Genomic DNA, 17,104 nt, shown 5'->3' on the forward strand with positions numbered 1-17,104 from the left:
GCATGAAACAGAATATTCTTCTGCATTTGATAATTTTATATTTCCTATCTTTGTCCGTGAAAACATAATTTTCTTTTTGCTAACTGCTATTCGTCATCCTCATCATTCAGCATGTATTCCATCGGCATATCTATGATTTCGTCATCCTTTACTGGTACCTTTAATAAATATGCATTATTTTTCTTAATATTGCAAAAAGCACAATAAATAATATATGCATTGGCTTAAAACCTCTGATTTAAATTTTCTACATTATATAATCATTTTTATAATAAAACCCCAAATTAAAAATCTGTTGAAATATACTCATTTAAAAAAGCTAAATGGAAAAAGTTTTATTAACTACTTCCATCTCTAAAGCTTTATTTCTAATTACTTATTATTTAAAAAACTATTGATCTATTAGTTTTTGAATATTTTATTAAGGAATAATCCCATTCTAAATTTTGTATATTATTTTTATCATTCTGACACATCAAAAGAATTAATATGCAAATAAAACCTTAAATATACATTAATGAAGTTGTGTAAGTATGTTAAAATTTGGAATATTTTACAAATATAATTTTACGTCTAATGTTATTCATGTTATTTACGTAGGAATATATAATTTTTCCACTTTACGCTGAATAAAAATAAACTATTTAACCACTTTAATTGTGAATACACCAACTTAACGCAGTTCTTTAAGGTGTATGCGGTAAGAAGCAAAAATATACTCATTATGTATGAAAATTGATATTAATTGGTTAATTTCCATGTAAAAATTATATTATCAATACGCAATAACTAATACTCACGTTTTCTATTCTTCTTAGGAATTTTAATAAATTTTCTGCTTCTTAACAAATATACTAGCACCTACAAATAAAGCTACTTGTAGCTTCAACCTCAACATTTGTAGTTTTGTTTTCCAAAAAATATATTTATATGAACGGTATCTTTTTTTGTGATACAAGACTTTATAGTTTGTCTACATTATAGATATATTTTGCTAAATTGATCATAAATATTACATTTTGCTATATAAGTAAAACATATTGATCCAATCCAAATAAAAATATAGAAATTTTTATATCATGTGAAAATAAATTTTCTCTGCGTGCAAAAATTCTTTTTATTAAATATAGTATTTATAAAAATGGATAAATATATTGATATGGTTTGTATAATGTTAATATTAATTGAGGTAAAAATAATTCACATCAAGAATGTTTTCAAAACAAAGATAAGAAGATAGAAAAACCAATTAATATCCAACACAAATTCCGTCTATCGCAAGAATTTTTCGTTTATCTATCTATGATGTGCATTCTATCACATTTTTTCTCTGTATAAGCAAAACTTACCTCTACAATGCCAGTGGATAACGCATATCCTGTCATTGCCAGTATAGCGACAAGCGCGGCGAGGATTTGGTTTCTTCTCTTGTTGGGAAATTCACTTTCGGAATCTCTTCTTAATCTTTCGGCATTCTTCTCGACTCTATGCTTCTCATAAGTCTGATATTCAATCTCAAAGTACCTTTGTGATATGCGCGACACATACTTCACTAGATTTGTACAGGCTTTCAAATGATTTTGTAAAATTGGGTTTGGTAATGGGGCCTTTAGCAACGGTCCCAGATACGAGTATACAACGGCGTCTATCGCGCTAGGTTGCTGCCCACAAAAGAAATCTCTATCTCCAAGCCTTGTAGATAACAACGTTAAACATTTTTGTGCTTCCGAGTATACCTGTTTACATAAATATTCACATACTTATCACATAAATTCTTACAGTTAATCAAAATAAGTCTTTTGCACTTAATATTACTTAATATTTCTCTCGTTATATAAACGTTTTCCTGCGCGTTACACGTACCTCATTTTCAATAACATTTATATTATCTTCCAGGGGATATAAACTTTGCATCAAGGCGTGCGCTTGCCGTTCAAATTTTCCTGGATAATAGAAATTAAATGGAAAAGACAGCGCTTTGCAGTACCATGGTCTAATTAACTCGTCCAGATTTTTCTTATCTATCCACCTAAAAATAATTGTAATAATGAGATCCCTTTGTTATTTATGCTATAATTACGAAAGCACTGACGTTGTACAAGGCTCTAATTACACTGAGATGCACTCTGCTAATAAGAAACTATGAAAACATTATTTGCAAAACTAGAGGACTGGACAAACATATACGCAATGACCAGAATAACGTGCATCCCATATTTAGATAAAGATATTTTAATATCGTTACTTGAGACAAATAATTCATTTACATAATTACTAAATTAGATACATGTAGAAACCAATTTGTTACTGGGCATTTGTAATTTTGAACTTTGCCATTTACGTCTTTAGGAAAATCTTTCCTTAGACGATGTCTGAAATTACTAATAATTCTGGCCTTTCCTTGACAATTATTTTGCTGATAACACTTAGGCAATATAAATACTCTATAATATTATGGATTTAATGGATCTGCTAATTACTTTGGACCTTTGAAGATGATACGTGCATAAATGTCTAAAAAAATTCTCAGCGTGGATGACGAATAAGTTATTTTTCAATCGATTTAATTACTATCGATTAATTAGGTCAATCTCGTCGGTCTTTCCGTTGCAAATAAGTGAATGTAATTTTAATATCGTTGAGATTTCATAAATACTAAGTTGCATCTTATTCTGGCGCGTTTTTGCACATCTCATACCATATAAATTGGAAGGCTGGATACAACTTTTCCTTAAGCAGAGCATCATAAGCCATGACGTCTGCGCACTGCTTATCGTTTAACGTATAGTCAAAATTATATTTCGCTCTAAAAAAGGGCAATATATCTTTGACCGTATCCAAAGTACGCAGACCAGCCCTAAGCAAAGGTAATCGACCGTTTGGCGTTCTAAACGGATTGCTCGCTAGATTGACTTTTAAAGGTACCCCATTGAATCTGGCATATGCCTACAAATAACATGACACTGTATTAGGAAACGAGTGCTGTTGCAACCTGTTGTATCATGAGGATGTGACATTATTACTGAGTAAACATTGAGATTAAGTTTTTATTAACAAAGTAATCATAATTTCCGATAATATATCGCCGTTAGAGTTTGAATGGGTAAAACTGAAATGCAGCGGCCCAGTGGCTAACATTCAACCTTCAACGCGTCGACTTGGATATTAACGGTACAGTGGAGGCACATTTTATTTTTCTTTCGCTCTTATTTCATCGATGTCGCACCCAGTCCGACAATATTTAAGCTCCCTGATATCGCTACGTATGTCGCGCCCTTCTCGGATACATCTCCAAGGCAGCAAGTACCCTTTTGACGACTTCTTCGGCCGATCATAGTGTCGCACAACTTTTACAATTAAATTTTGAATGAAGACTGTTAAGATTCGCTCGAAATTACTCGGGGGAAAACGTCGGTCGCTCCGTCGCCCACGTTTCTCATCTCCAACGTGTAATACGTCGAGAATCTTTCATTTTTAATTAATCGCGCGAAAAAGACGCGCGGCACCTCGGACGTTCCCCAGTGCGAGGGTTCGAGTTCGGTGCTAAATCGGCCGAGGAACTCATGCGACGGGATAGATATTTGAGATCCTCGTGCGTGCCGGACTCTCGGCGACTCGGCGAGTTCGGTGTCACGAGAAAAAAGGGGGGGGGGAAAAACCGCCCCGTCGTCGGTCGGCTTAGCATGCGGGTGCCATAACCTGTACCCGTCGACCTAACGCACCAGAACCTGCAGGCACTCGATGTCGACCGACGGCAGGCCCCAGTCGCCCTTCCACACGTCCAGCTGCAGCACCTCGGCGTTCGCCATTTTCGAAAACTCGCATCGCCAGTGAGAGACTACACGCGAAACCCTCGGCGCGAAGCCTCTCGTCCGCCGAGACCTCGTCTCCTCGGTAAACAATGCAGCGTCGCGTGGCACATTGCAGGTTAGGGTGGCTCGTTGCTCGCAGCTGAACTTTCTGCACTTTTTATCCTCCCTCCCCTTTTCAGCGTCTATCCTAAATTATAAGACTTTTGGGAAAAATATAACAAGAAAAGAGGATCCTGGCCGTATTGTCTTTGGCGAGAGGCAAGTGCCATTAATTTAAAAGGAAGAAAAAGACGAGAGCGCGGATAGTACCTTTTTGACGTTTCCTTCGAGAACATGTGCTCCGACTTTTATTGGCAATCCGCCGGTCATGGGAGACTTGGGAGAGCCAATCGCGGGCGGCGGGACGTCGGTCGGTCTCGTCGTGGCAGGAATTCCACACCACCCCATATAGGCTACGTGCGCGCTCTCGCTCTCGCACTCTCGCGAATATGTAGAACGAAAACAAAAGTGTCAAACAATTGTCAAATATACACATGCATGTAGATCAGCCGTTCTGACCGGGGCCGCGATAACGTAACTCAACCCGTAAGATGGCCGAGAATGAATTTGTATCCGACAGTGACGAGTGTCTCGTTACGGAGGCTATTAATTTAGATATCGAGGAGGTATCTATTTATCTATGCAACCGCGATCGCCCGTGCGACAGTTATATTATCGCGTTATGACACTTGCCGCTTGTACTCCTAATTAATATCTTTTTCGCCTGTCATGATTTATTGTTGCAATTTAATTCACCGGAATTGTTCTGATAACAGCATTGATGCCGCATTCGTTCTAGTTAGATAACACGGAATATGCCATCCCAATCGTGGAAGAATTACCTACCTTAGAGAGTATCCTGATGGAGCCCGATTACGAGTCACTGTCAGAGACGGAGGACGATGTCGGTGCGCCATTGGTAGAGAAACTCGGCAGCAGCGAGACAACCAGCATCGGCAGTCACCTGTCGCTGAATTCGTTAAATAAATCCTCCAAGACCGCTCAGAGACCGTCCTCGGGTGTTATCTTAAGGCATGTCATACTCAAAGGAATAACATCACAAATTGTATCGGCCAATGTGAGCAATTACTCCATTCATTATGCGAAAGATATCGGGAGACGTCTTCCTTAGATTTTTGAGCGTCTGTTACGTGCCGCGCGCATGGTAACCGAGCCTGAAATAGTCATTGTTCAATATGATTTATGCAGGAGAGAGTCAACGCTGGTTTGGCCAGCGCGGTCGCAGCCGGTGGGAACATGCTGGTAATTGGTACCAGCCACGGTTTAATACTGGGCTTTGATTCTTCGCAAACATTGCGATGGTGCGATCAGGAGGCGAGACACCAAGGTTCCGTTTCTGCTCTTTGCTTCAACCACGACGGTAGTAGAGTACTAGCTGGTTTCGTCAGGGGACACATCTTGATGTTAGATAGCAGTAATGGAAAAGTTTTAAGAATCCTCACCGATGTACATCCGCTCGACACTGCTGTGTTACACGTTAAGGTATAATCTGCCGTCGATTCCCTTGCACACGCGTGAAATTAAGTCTATCTGTTCGATTGACAGTTTTGAACCAGCCACTTCAGTTTACAGATTCGCCAAAAATAGCTTTGTGCAGCGACAGCGGTGGCTCGGTGTTCGAACTGAATTTCACTAGAGTGATGGGCGTGCGAGGTTGCGACAGTAGATGTTTGTTTAGCGGCTCCAAGGGAGAGGTGTGCACTCTGGAGCCTCTGCTGTTGAATCATTTGCCGTCGCATCCACTGAAAAATTATACATTAGTAGCAATGGCGACGTTATCGAAGGTTGTGCTTCGTAATAGACTCGAAAATATAATATTCGGCTAAATGTATATAACATTTATCTTATTTCGTAGGTAATTGTAGTCTGCGTGAGACCGCGAATGCGCGTTGTATTAAGTCATCCGTTGACCGGTGCCGCGATAGCACCACCGCAACTGTCCTGGCAACTAGTTGTCATACAAACGGCTGACGGCTCTCGCGTGATCGATCCGGTATTGGCGCTTGCGAGGGACAACGTGGTGTATTTTTATCAAGTATGATTAACTGCATTATATTCTATCAGAGTTTATATATTTATATTTATATTTTAAAAATACTAAAAAATAATATTGTCCGTTGACAAGGTATATACTGAAATTGGTACGCGGGTAAAACTGTCTCCCCTTCGAAGAATTACGCTACCGTATATGATAAGCAATTTGAGGTGGTTAAATCCGAGATCTCTCGTGATACTGGATGCTCAAGAGAAATTGCATTTGATAGACGTAAGAGCGCAGGATAATTTGGAGACGTTAGACATGAGTCGCGTTGGTATTTCTTACGCTTCTAGTCATTTTAAGGGATTATCTACCGGCGGAAATGTTTCCAAGGTACGAGGAATGGTGTGCGAGGACAAAGAGAAATGTATTTGGCGTGCTACATTTACGTTATATTTTGCACAGGCGATGGCGCTAGCCGGTGAGCGGGCGTGCTACAACACCGTTGTAGTCTTCGGTACGCAGCTGTTGTTATTAGGTATAAAGAGTTTACATGTGATATGTATGAGAACATGGACTGAAAGGTTGCAACATCTAATCATGCAGGTCAGTTCAAAGCGATAAAAATTATCCGACTATGGGAATAAAATTATTTTATCGTATTTTAGAAACGTTTCCCCGAGGCGTTAGCATTGGGCCTTTCCTTTTATCAAGACAAAGGCAAGGCGGTAATCGGCCTGCGAGGTTCTAAGCAACGTCGCAAGCAAATAGCGCGTGATAAAGTTTGCGAGGTATTGGTGCAGTATATGGACGAATTAAATCAGTGTTTGGTGGACGAAAATATAGACTACGATACGATAGTACTCACCTGCGTCGATTACTGCATACAATTGGAAAATCTAGATTTGCTATACGGAAAGTTGTGGGACATAGTCTTCGAGTCGGAAGGACTGAAAACTAGTTACTTGCACGCCCTCGAAGCTCCTCTGCTAGATGGTAGTCTTCAACCAAGATTGCCGCCGCTGATCGCCCAGCAATTAGTCTCTCTTTATGATCAAGAAGACAAAGTAGATTCGCTGGAAGCGATCGTGGTTCTGCTCAATGTGGATTGCTTAGATATTCACCAAGTAAGTCTCACCATTCGCGAGCGTTGTGACAGTGAAAAATAGACGTTTACGGAAAAAAAAAAATTATGAACGTCTACGATTTCAGAACGTACATTTTTGTCCGTAGGTAACGACAATCTGTCGTCAGCGCGGACTTTGGGAAGCGCTGATTTATCTCCAGACAACAGCGTTGGGCGATTTCACAGCGCCCATTCATCAATTGGTACCGGTACTACAGAATTTATTGCAGGACTCAACAGCCGCGCTTTCTCGAGACTGTATAAAACTCGGCAACGCCATTCTAGTTTATACCAGCTGCTGTCTCGCTGGTCGCGGATTTCCCAAGGACGAGCTTCCCGAGGGCATGCCGCAGAAAGCGAAAGCGGACATATTGAGAGCCTTGTTATCTCAGCATTCGAGTTTGGCGACTGACATGGAGAGGCAGTATCCGTACCTGAGAACGTTACTGAAATTCGATGCGAAGGGCTTCCTCGACGTTATAGCCATCGCTTTTCAGGAGCCAGAATTTACCTCCGAAATGGGCCTCCGGCACAGACAGAGGCTCATAGACATCTTGTTGAGCATTGTTATGCCGAGTACGCCGCTTACTCCGAAAAATAACGATTACATCACGATGGAGCAACAGTTTATGGTTCTCACATTTGTCGCGAATGAAGTATCCGAAAGCACGGTTACTCTGGAGTCTAGTACGTTGAATAGAATGATAAATATATTGTGCATCGACTCGCACGTAGAATTGCCGAAGGACTTTAAGACTGAGAGAGAAAGCGCTGTGTTGGGATTGCTGCATTCTAAAAAATTGTGCAATATTTCAGATAACACTTTATTAAATTTAGCGAATAGAGCGAGTTTGTAAGTACCTCTAATTGAGCTTAAGTTTCTCTATGCTTCGTTAGTATACACGTCGCGATGTATTATCATGACGACTTTATATTACAGCATAAGAGTCGCGGAATTACTGTACAGTGCGCGAGAAGATTGGGTGGCGGTATGTAAATGCATGATCTTAGAGCCATCGAGGCATCACGACATATGGCCCTGGTTCGAGCATCTGTCGACCGCCTGGTTAGATCAAGTTATATCGGTTCACACCGCAACTCTCGTTACGATCAACGCTCTTCAGTTTGCCACGATTATCGCGACTCGATTGCAAAACAAGATCGATGCAATACTGCAGGATTTTATCGATAATGTGAGCTTGGAATACAAGCTGCTAGAAGCATTATATCAGGTCGCGCAATACAAGGAGGAGGACGTTTCTCTAGAATTAACGACTGAACAATTGGAGAGATATCTAGCGCTAATGTGCGAGTTGGAGCCGGCGAGCGTAGTTCGTCATTTGCACGGGCCGCACGGATGTAGATTGGACGAAGCGTTAAAAATCGTCCGGAAATGGAAATGTAAGGATGCAGAAGCGGTAATGCTGGAGAAGCTTGGTAATTACCAGGACGCGTTCGATCTTCTGCTGAAGGAGTTTGAGGATCGGCTGGAGATGTACCGGCAAGATAAGGCTCCGGAAAGTGAGACGGTACACGCCGCCATTCAGCTCGCGGGGATATGTCGGAGATCGGCGGGAAATCTCGACTGGATGCCCCTCGTGGAAGTTATGTTTCGATCGCATTCGGAGAACAATAGGCAGAAGGCAGACGTATTGAACGGCAAATTGTTGAGATTAATTCTAGAATCTTTGAGTGGTACGTCGATACTATCGAACATACTGGAGCAAATTCTGAGAAATCCATCGGCAACGAGCGGAACGATGGGTGACATACGGCAACTGCTGTCCGGAGTTCTCACTCAGTCGCGATACGAGCAAACCCTAGTCGAAACTACCGCACGATTAGTGAGCTTAGAACTTCACAAGGCTCTGGAAAAATCCTTGAGGTACCCTGGGAGTTCTAATGACACATGAAATAAATTAGTTTTTAATAGAGTGCGAAAGTTCGCTAAGCTTCACGATGAATTTCCTCGATTAATTTTCAAAATGCGACATTTTCTTGAATGCCAATAGAGCGGAAGGGATGGAGATTTCGTCTAGATTGAGCGACGAAAAGCACGTGTAAATGAAGCAGAAAAGAGGTTTCATCGTGATGAAATTCACAAACTTTCGCACCTCGAATCTACATGCATATATGCAACAAATTTTCTAGTGTTAGCTTATATGCAATAATTTTTCTATCATTCAGGGACGCCGGTAGAGCATGCGGTAACGTTTCCGTAACTTGCCCCGTGTGCAGACAGCCGTTGTCGCATTGTTCCGATCACGTAGTGGTGTTCGGCTGCGGTCATGGGTATCATTCTACGTGTCTCGGCGAGTCCAAGTCCTGTTACAAATGCTTGAACACGAAAGGATGGGCGCCCGTCGCTACCAACGTCACGCACACCGTTCCGCAACCTCCGCCGGTTAGTTTTAACAGCGATGTATCCTCGTTGTCTTACATTTCGTACACTAGCATGGATGCTATTCCGCTTACCTCTCTGTTTTACAGAGAAAGAAACAGATTCTTCCGCCAGAATTCCTACGTCACAAAGACCTTGCGCTAAGATTGGCACCGTCCTGCTCTATCCCCGACCTCGAGGGCATCTTTTAAATCTAGTCTCCGACTATCGAGAACGACGATCGCGTTTGTGAGCGGTATGTAGTATTTTTAAGATACCAAAATGAACGTGTATAATGTACACATATTATGGATAATCCATACGTTGCATACCGATAAGAGATAAGCTCCATTCATTGAGATTTGTTCGACGCGCATTGTTGTTTATGACACGTTGTCAAATACAAATTATTACTGAAATACAATTATTTATATAACATTATCTTCTGTGATATGCATAATTTTGCGCTTTTACGTTTTCACGGCCGTCATCGATGGAACGTCCGTTCTGCGTTTTATTTTAATAATGTATACTGGCTTCCTGGGCGCATTATCCGCTAGAACGCGATGCGGATCCATAGGTTCGTCGCCCAATAACTCACCGGTGAGAAGTTTGGCGACTATTGGGAAAACATCCAGTTTTGGACACTTGGATGTGTCGATCGGCGTTATCTCAATGTTCGAGACATATGCGTCTACAGCAGAATTTAACTTAACAAGGAATGGATTCAACTTCAATATAGCTATGCATTGCTGTAACTGCAAACAAAAACAAAAACAAAAAAAAAGATCAATTATATAAATTTGTTTAGGGAAAGATCCTATAGGCGTGTACATATTTCGCAAACTTTTGTTATAACATGCAATGATGTATTAAACGTTAACGGTACTCATAGATACGTGCCTTATCATCGGATCTTTTGAGATTACGTAATAGACCTTCAATTTCATTTAACAAAACGTAACATTTCGCGAGATATTCACGACTGTATTTAGTCTCTTGAACGTGCAAAAATTCCTTTATTAAAGATCTCTTTTTCTTTATATTTTCAAGGAGCGACGATAACGGTACTCCAGATTGCGTATGACTGTCCACTTGAATCTTGGAACATTTTTCACAGACCTGTATAATTGATACGTCAATCCTGTAAATACTTATACAAGAAATGCATAAATATGTAAAATACAAGTGTCTTACCTGCTTTTTAATACAGTTCCACGTTCTGACAATCCCGCTCATAAATTGTTTAGGATCGTTCGTGGAGATGTAATTCTCGGATAAATATAACAACGACTCGAGTTTACATGTCAGGTTGCACAACAGTTGACCAAACAATTCGAACTTGTCGCGGAATTCAAGAGTGACGTCCGGACCGTGACTTTCCGACTTGAGAATACTCACCTGTACGAAATACATGTCAGTCGGATGCGAATTCGCTTCATTGTAAACAATTTCCAAACAGTTGAAAAATGAAACATGTCCGTTCCGACGTTTGTATATACATTAACTCACATTTTTTTCCAGAATTTGTACGATGTCCTGAGCCGATACGTCGTCGGTTGTCATGATATAATTGCTCATAAAAATTATTTTCAGGTATGCCTCAAACTGGCCGTTAAACAAACGTACTCCCATAGCCAACTCGATATTGTCCGAAATGCGATAGTGTCCTTTCTTCAGTAGATAGACATATTCAGTTGGTTTCTTTTTATTGATTGTTATGGCTTATATAAACGACACTGTTGTTGTCCTTTCGTACATAAATCTGGCGTCGATTTGCTCGTATAGCGTATAAGTCACCTTATAACATCGCGTATTAATTTCATATACGACATCTCCCTTACGTTCGGCTAACATTAGTTTTTTTTTGTTATCAGATGATGTAATGAGGTATCGTATAAGGGATGAGATAATTGAGAATTGACTCACGGGTCGCTTAAAAAATTAACTTATGGCTTTGTAATTTTAACCATTAATAGTGATTTCTTAACGTTACAAGCGCTCCTGGGCTCATTATATCATAAGTAATGTACATATCATTACATTACATGTTCGGTATTATTAATATTATTATTAACTGTTATAACTGTATATGTTACTTATTTAGTTATACACAGTTACCTTAATAATCGCAGTAGAAACACTTAAAAACATATTTAAATTCGCACTTACTGACAAGGTATGTGCCATTTATAGTAAAAGAAAATAGCGCGATACTGCCATCAAACGTGCTGATTTGCAATCTGCACATGGTGATTCAAAACGCCACAACAAACCCAATTATCATATCTAGTCGTTTCCTAGAATGGCTGTTTCATTTAACATTGTTTCCTAACATGGGGAAGAGTACCTCTACTAAAAAGAGGACGGATCATTACATATAATTACATATATGCAATTTAATTTATTATAAATATTTCATCCTTTTTTAGAAGGACATAGAATAAATTGCTTCCTTGCTACTTAAATTTTACGTATACAGAAATTTAACGCAAAAGCATTTTCCCTTTTAAAATTTCCTTTTTATATTGCCAATAAAAATTTTTTGTATTATTTTATCATTGCTTGTAAAAGGAATAAAGTACAATAGACGAGAGTTTTATTCAATATTTAAGATAAATAATCTAGCAACGAATTCTTTTTTTACTTACTAAATGTAATTTGGAATTACTCATTTAAGTTAGTTAAAATTCTGATAATGTTGTTTATTTTTATTTCATTATTTCATTTTTTCCCTAAAAATGAACTGTTCACGTTCTAATATTAACAATTATTATATTCAATTTATACTCGTCGGCATACATGAGATTGTTTCGCAAACGTCTCATGAGAATTTAATGGTGAACATGCATCTTAAAACTACAGCTAGTTGTTCATAAATCATGATCAGAAAAAAAATTATAATTTTCTATAATTAATAATCCACGTTGAACACAAAATGGTACAGTTGGCGATACTCATCCCCCATGGATCGATCCATACGATATACGTGTGTACCAAACTTATGCAACATAGGGGCAAAAAATGCCACAAGTTTATCAGGAACATGCATTATGTTTCTTGAATGAACCACCATAAATGAGTCATCATTCATCATTCGAATGAACATACAAACTGTCGAAATTCAACAGTCCATTATTTCCAAATTCACTTTCATATTGAAAAATGATAACTATTCTACAAAATCAATCAGTGTATAATAGCACAGTCTATTGAAACTGGTCGCTTTCCGAACTGTCGATATAGTTTCTAAAACCTTTGCCGATCGCTCACGGTGCTGGTGGCAGCGAGAGTGAGCATTCGATATCTATAAGTGATATCTAGAGTGAAATCTATAACGTGACGGTCTATAATTGTTCCCGTGCCGCGACCGCGGATAGGAAGTATTGTAATGTTGTCTTCGAGGATGATTAGAGTTAAATCGAATCCAGGTTTTGTTTTGGTGTCCTTGGAATGAATTGTAGCTGGACCTATCCTCGTACCGACGATTCGGGTAGTCCTTGACCTTCTTTGTCCGACCCTTATCTATCTCCTCGTCGTCCGCGTTAAAATGACGTTTACGTTCCTCTCGTCTGTCGTTATCGACGTCGCGGTCGAGCTGCGTTCTATTGCCATTCCAATTCGTTACTATAAAAGTTGAAGACATGAAATTATAATAGACTTTTTGATCTTTTTACAACTGGATTGACTTACGATTGAATTTTCTCGATTAAATCAGACGTACTAACCTGAGGAACTGCCGTATCCGCGATGCGACATTTTCATTAAGTGTGAAACGGTATCCGAGCGATTGGTACCGTTAAAATTTCGCACAGCCGCGGCACTCGGCGTCGAATTACTAGAACAGATATAATAGATTATTTTTCGTTTATCGTCTTATACAAAATTGCATTATTTAGATTATGTAAAAGAATTTACCTCGTCTCAGAATGCGACCATCCATTGGACGACGAGCCACTGGGAGTAAAGTCCCCTCTGTCCTTAGCTTGCCAGCTTTTAACATTGTTGGTTGTAGCCTTCGTAGATACAGTCTCCTCTTGTCCATTTTTAATTCTGACAGTCTGGCGCCACTCTTTATCGCGTTGCTCCGACTGACCATTCGTGTCCGTTTTCCCATTTTGATGCTTCAGCACGCTTATCCGGCCGTTACTGTTAGATCCATTTTTTGTACAGTCTACAATCGTAACTTGCATCGTTGTTGTCGACACGCCGTTGATATTGCTCTTGGAATTGGAGATTGTTTTCGTTACATCTTTCGCGAGAAGGCATTTTGGCACACCGTTCGCGACATTAATTCGGGACGCGGTATTCGACGTTTGATTTTTCGAAGTCCCCGACTCGGAGGAACAATTATCCTCTTCCTCACTGGACCCGGCATCATAGGGCACCAAACTGTTTCCATTCAGAACCTTTCCGTTATTATTGCGCACGACTAACCTCGGCTGCGACTTTTCCTGCGTTTTCCGTGATAATTGCGTACTAACAGCGTCATTGGATTTTTGTACAGGAAGATTTAATTCTATACTTCTTTGCGGGGGGAGCTGCGGACCGATTAACGTCGTTTTACTCGAATTACCGAGGTTGTTTAACAATCCGCTTGACGATCCGTTCGAGCATCCAGCGGACGTCGAGGCTCTGGATACGGGAGATTTATTCGTAGAATTGGACAGCAAAGTCGGCACAGTCTTCGCGACTGTCGTGCCGTTCATTTTCGCGATCTGTTGATTTTGGCTATAGTTTTCCATTTCGAAAATCATAATGTACGCGTTTGTACTTAACACATTATTAAGGCTTATTGGACGAACGCAAGAGTCGTCGAAGGAATAATATTGACCGCTCGACACTTGCGCAACCGCCGTATAGTGGCCGCAATTTACGGAAGGGCCCATGTGCGTCACCATCGACATAAGTTTATAAGTTAGCTGTTTGGGAGATTCGCCCGGTTCTCTCCACAAATACTGGCCCATATCTATAGTCTGTTTGAAACCGATGTGTCTAGATATTTTCCCCCCTAAAAAGCTAAATCGTTTCAACTGTACACACAACACTTTTGGCGGGCGCTCCAGCGTGAACTGCTTGGTGGCAGGAACTCTTCTCTTACAGGCTTCACATTTATAGTCATTGTTGTCCAACTGTTCTCTACTGAAGTAACTATTTAACGCTTCGTCCAGTGTATTCGCCTTGCGTATATCCACAAGCAAATCCTGTTAAAATTCACACAGACGTTTGTTAATAAAATAAAAAAAAATAAAAAAGTCACATGAAACACAATTGTGTAACTGTGCGACTGTAAATCACTTACTTGAAAGTGTTGAAACGTGGTAGATACATGTTGACATTGCAGGCACTTTACTTCAGTACGTATATAGCCACCGAATATTTGATTAATAGGTGTCGTTTCCTTGGAGTAGTTATCCAACTTGGTCGCTTTATGCCTAGTCAAATACGCGCGTTCCATCCCTTCCAATAAATAGCGTAAAAATTCGTGAGCATCTTCTTGTTGTCCAGGCACCATAGTTCGGCAAATGACTGCAGGAATACGCGCCCATTACAATATTTGTATTTCGATGCGCGGGTGATAAACTTATCATCGGAAGTAAGTACGTACGCTTTAACTTATTGTATATGTAAAACGGTTTGATCGCACCGCCAGACTTCTGATGACTGAACTGTAGAGTCTTGGCCACTGCACACGTAAGGCATTCCCCACCGCCATCTAAAACTATCCTATTATCAAAACACCATACAAAACTATGCTATTATAATCTTTTATACAATATTTTTCAGAGACGCGCGCGCGACAAGCAAAATGTACAATAGAACGAGAACTTACCGTTTTGTTCGCACTTGGAATTATGATGCGGATCGGACAGCAACCAGTTGACGAGAGCCGGAACGTGAAACAACGCTTGAAGAGTGCTGTTCAGATAACAAGTATTCCCAACGTTATACATGCCAGCCCCGACCGGACACGTGCCTTTCCATCCGAGATGGACCTTCTTGGGGGAATACAGGGTGACAGCCGGTTCCGGCAAAACCAGTCCTTTGTTTGCGTCATTTTTTTTCTTGTAGCCTGCGCCATCCTTCGTTTTGCTCCCGTCTAAATTCTCGGAAGGGGACAGGTTGAGGAAGATGTTGCAGTTGGCCTGCACCTGACTCGTCGCCTGGAAATCCTTCAATTCCTCGTAACGGATCTCCGTTTGCATGATCCGCGAGGCATTGCTCACCAGCTCCAACGACAGATCGTCCGTGGTCTTGGACGGACTGCCGTTCAGAGCGCAGTGGAGCCTGGCCGCGATAGGATCGCATACACTGACCGCAGGCATTTTTGTCTCACCGTACAAAATTCCCTCTCTTGAATTCCGTTAACCAGATACACCTGCAATAAAACGTGAAACATAAATTTCCACCTTTGCGCGCACCATATTGACTACAATAACGCGCGACAGACTCGAAGAGAACATCGTGCGGAACATCGCCTACGCGTGTGAAATGAGATAAACACGCAATTGCTCACGCAGATAAGAATTTTGCGAGCTCCAGCGCGAGGGTTAATCCCGATCGAGGCTCCGATAATCGTTCAATCGCTCGCAAGACAACAAAGTGCTTCGAGATACGGACCGACATATTACTCGTGCAATCGTGGAAGGCTCCGGCGGGAGATAACGCCTCCGGTGATTACCGATTGTTTACCTGGTCGTCGACGTACAGCGGTCCCCGCGGTCGATTTACTGGCGAGACGAGCGCGGTGACCATCTGGCGTGGAGCTGTGGAGCTCCTTCAGTTTCTCGGCGCGCGGGATCGCCGTCGCCGATGTCGCCGCGGTGTCGGCGGGCTCGGTTCCCCTCTCCCGGGCCCCGGTTCTTCACTCCCAACACGCGGCTACCGGACGGGAGTCGCTCGCCGCCGCGGAGGTCGCGCACACACACGTGCGTGCGTGCGCGCGCGCGGGTCCGTCTCTCTCTCTCTCCCTCTCTTTCTCTTTCGCTCCTCTCGCACCCGTCACGAGCGGATTTCCCGCGTGTCACACACGCACGTTAACGCGTTAATGCCCGGACGCGACGACGAGGCACGATTCAAGCCGCAAGCAGCACCAGCAGCGCGATAACCGACCGACCGCCGACGCCGGTCATCACATATCGATCGCGCGCGACGATCTCGCGAGTCTCGCGACACGCTCGTGCGTCGGACACGCGGCAACCGTAAGCGGGCACGCGCGCACGGCCGTGACAGCCATTTGCATTCGCTGCTATCTCTCCGCCGCGGGACCGCTTCCTGCGAGCGATTCGCCAGCACACGCGGGAAAATCGCGACGTCGCGTCACGGCGCAAGATGGTTCCGGCCGGCTAAAGAAGTGTGGACACGGCAGGGGGAAGGGGGGGGCGGAGGGGACGGGGTGACGTGCCGAGTCGAACGTGCGGGCGAACGCCGCTGCGCCGTCTCGTACGTGCCGTCCGACCGACGACCGATCGACGAGTCCGACGTTCGACCTTCCCACCCGCGAGACGTTCGACGGCCGCGCGAGGCCGACCGTGAGTTTTTAACGGAGCACTTTCGATCAGAAGCGCGGTCACTTAACCTAGTGAGAGCGAGAACAGCGTTCGGAAAACAATCGCGCCGATCGCGGCGATCGCGCGCGCGCGCGGCCACGGAGGAGATGCCGCGTACGCCGTCGCACGAAGGCTGAAGTTTCCACTGAGCGCGTCACGCGTCGCGTCGCCCGCGTTGAACCAATCAAAACATTCTAT

The 17,104-nt window shown here is 42.2% G+C and overlaps 4 protein-coding genes across 10 annotated transcripts; 1 reads left to right on the forward strand and 3 right to left on the reverse strand.

The window, feature by feature from the left end:
- Window positions 1–80: 80 nt before the first annotated feature.
- Window positions 81–4,292, reverse strand: LOC143897533 (metaxin-1). Of its 3 annotated transcripts, XM_077406294.1 has the most exons (7): window positions 4,122–4,292; window positions 3,723–3,999; window positions 2,699–2,946; window positions 1,864–2,029; window positions 1,350–1,736; window positions 801–861; window positions 81–158 (listed from the first exon to the last, which is right to left on the reverse strand). In XM_077406294.1, exons 1-7 carry the CDS (start codon window positions 4,145–4,147, stop codon window positions 142–144), a joined length of 1,182 nt encoding a protein of 393 aa, XP_077262420.1. In that variant the 5' UTR covers window positions 4,148–4,292; the 3' UTR covers window positions 81–141. The 3 variants fall into 3 exon arrangements, with proteins under 3 accessions (XP_077262420.1, XP_077262421.1, XP_077262419.1); XM_077406295.1 differs by lacking the exon at window positions 4,122–4,292 and having other exon boundaries at window positions 3,723–3,858; XM_077406293.1 differs by lacking the exons at window positions 801–861; window positions 4,122–4,292 and having other exon boundaries at window positions 3,723–3,858.
- Vps8 (vacuolar protein sorting 8) lies at window positions 3,803–10,544 on the forward strand. 5 transcript variants are annotated; one of them, XM_077406265.1, is made up of 13 exons: window positions 3,803–3,927; window positions 4,651–4,929; window positions 5,061–5,354; window positions 5,438–5,656; window positions 5,728–5,907; window positions 5,998–6,243; window positions 6,316–6,456; window positions 6,519–6,977; window positions 7,084–7,829; window positions 7,917–8,861; window positions 9,164–9,380; window positions 9,467–9,612; window positions 10,410–10,544. In XM_077406265.1, exons 2-12 carry the CDS (start codon window positions 4,714–4,716, stop codon window positions 9,566–9,568), a joined length of 3,765 nt encoding a protein of 1,254 aa, XP_077262391.1. In that variant the 5' UTR covers window positions 3,803–3,927; window positions 4,651–4,713; the 3' UTR covers window positions 9,569–9,612; window positions 10,410–10,544. The 5 variants fall into 5 exon arrangements, with proteins under 5 accessions (XP_077262391.1, XP_077262390.1, XP_077262389.1 ...); XM_077406264.1 differs by lacking the exon at window positions 3,803–3,927 and adding an exon at window positions 4,322–4,477 and having other exon boundaries at window positions 4,655–4,929; XM_077406263.1 differs by lacking the exon at window positions 3,803–3,927 and adding an exon at window positions 4,337–4,477.
- Window positions 9,612–10,999, reverse strand: LOC143897546 (uncharacterized). The gene is made up of 4 exons (XM_077406325.1): window positions 10,869–10,999; window positions 10,554–10,757; window positions 10,260–10,478; window positions 9,612–10,114 (listed from the first exon to the last, which is right to left on the reverse strand). The coding sequence occupies exons 1-4, from the start codon at window positions 10,989–10,991 to the stop codon at window positions 9,827–9,829; spliced, it is 834 nt and encodes a 277-aa protein (XP_077262451.1). The 5' UTR covers window positions 10,992–10,999; the 3' UTR covers window positions 9,612–9,826.
- Window positions 11,000–12,075: 1,076 nt separating this feature from the next.
- On the reverse strand, window positions 12,076–17,024 carry Scny (ubiquitin specific peptidase 36). The gene is made up of 7 exons (XM_077406272.1): window positions 16,050–17,024; window positions 15,190–15,735; window positions 14,965–15,072; window positions 14,659–14,885; window positions 13,275–14,560; window positions 13,085–13,194; window positions 12,076–12,983 (listed from the first exon to the last, which is right to left on the reverse strand). The coding sequence occupies exons 2-7, from the start codon at window positions 15,680–15,682 to the stop codon at window positions 12,664–12,666; spliced, it is 2,544 nt and encodes an 847-aa protein (XP_077262398.1). The 5' UTR covers window positions 15,683–15,735; window positions 16,050–17,024; the 3' UTR covers window positions 12,076–12,663.
- Between the last annotated feature and the right edge of the window lie 80 nt (window positions 17,025–17,104).

Source organism: Temnothorax americanus, unplaced genomic scaffold (genome assembly GCF_048541705.1).
Source record: "Temnothorax americanus isolate GAGA-0224 unplaced genomic scaffold, ASM4854170v1 Scaffold20, whole genome shotgun sequence".
NCBI lineage: Eukaryota > Metazoa > Arthropoda > Insecta > Hymenoptera > Formicidae > Temnothorax > Temnothorax americanus.

Bases quoted from the DNA above. Each gene is read 5' to 3' on its own strand.
- LOC143897533 (XM_077406294.1), bottom strand. From the start codon at position 4,147: ATGTTCTCGAAGGAAACGTCAAAAAG. The intron at 1,737-1,863 runs GTACGTGTAACG...TTATGTAAACAG, and splicing joins TAAATGTTATTGAAAATGAG to GTATACTCGGAAGCACAAAA. The intron at 862-1,349 runs GTAAGTTTTGCT...CTTTATTTGTAG, and splicing joins TATCCACTGGCATTGTAGAG to GTGCTAGTATATTTGTTAAG.
- Scny (XM_077406272.1), bottom strand. From the start codon at position 15,682: ATGCCTGCGGTCAGTGTATGCGATCCTATCGCGGCCAGGCTCCACTGC. The intron at 14,886-14,964 runs GTACGTACTTAC...GTATTCCTGCAG, and splicing joins CATATACAATAAGTTAAAGC to TCATTTGCCGAACTATGGTG. The intron at 12,984-13,084 runs GTTAGTACGTCT...CAACTTTTATAG, and splicing joins CGGATACGGCAGTTCCTCAG to TAACGAATTGGAATGGCAAT.
- Vps8 (XM_077406263.1), top strand. From the start codon at position 4,403: ATGGCCGAGAATGAATTTGTATCCGACAGTGACGAGTGTCTCGTTACG. The intron at 4,930-5,060 runs GTGAGCAATTAC...TGATTTATGCAG, and splicing joins CACAAATTGTATCGGCCAAT to GAGAGAGTCAACGCTGGTTT. The intron at 5,355-5,437 runs GTATAATCTGCC...CAGCCACTTCAG, and splicing joins CTGCTGTGTTACACGTTAAG to TTTACAGATTCGCCAAAAAT.
- LOC143897546 (XM_077406325.1), bottom strand. From the start codon at position 10,991: ATGGGAGTACGTTTGTTTAACGGCCAGTTTGAGGCATACCTGAAAATA. The intron at 10,758-10,868 runs GTGAGTTAATGT...TATTTCGTACAG, and splicing joins TACAAATTCTGGAAAAAAAT to GTGAGTATTCTCAAGTCGGA. The intron at 10,479-10,553 runs GTAAGACACTTG...TCAATTATACAG, and splicing joins GGAACTGTATTAAAAAGCAG to GTCTGTGAAAAATGTTCCAA.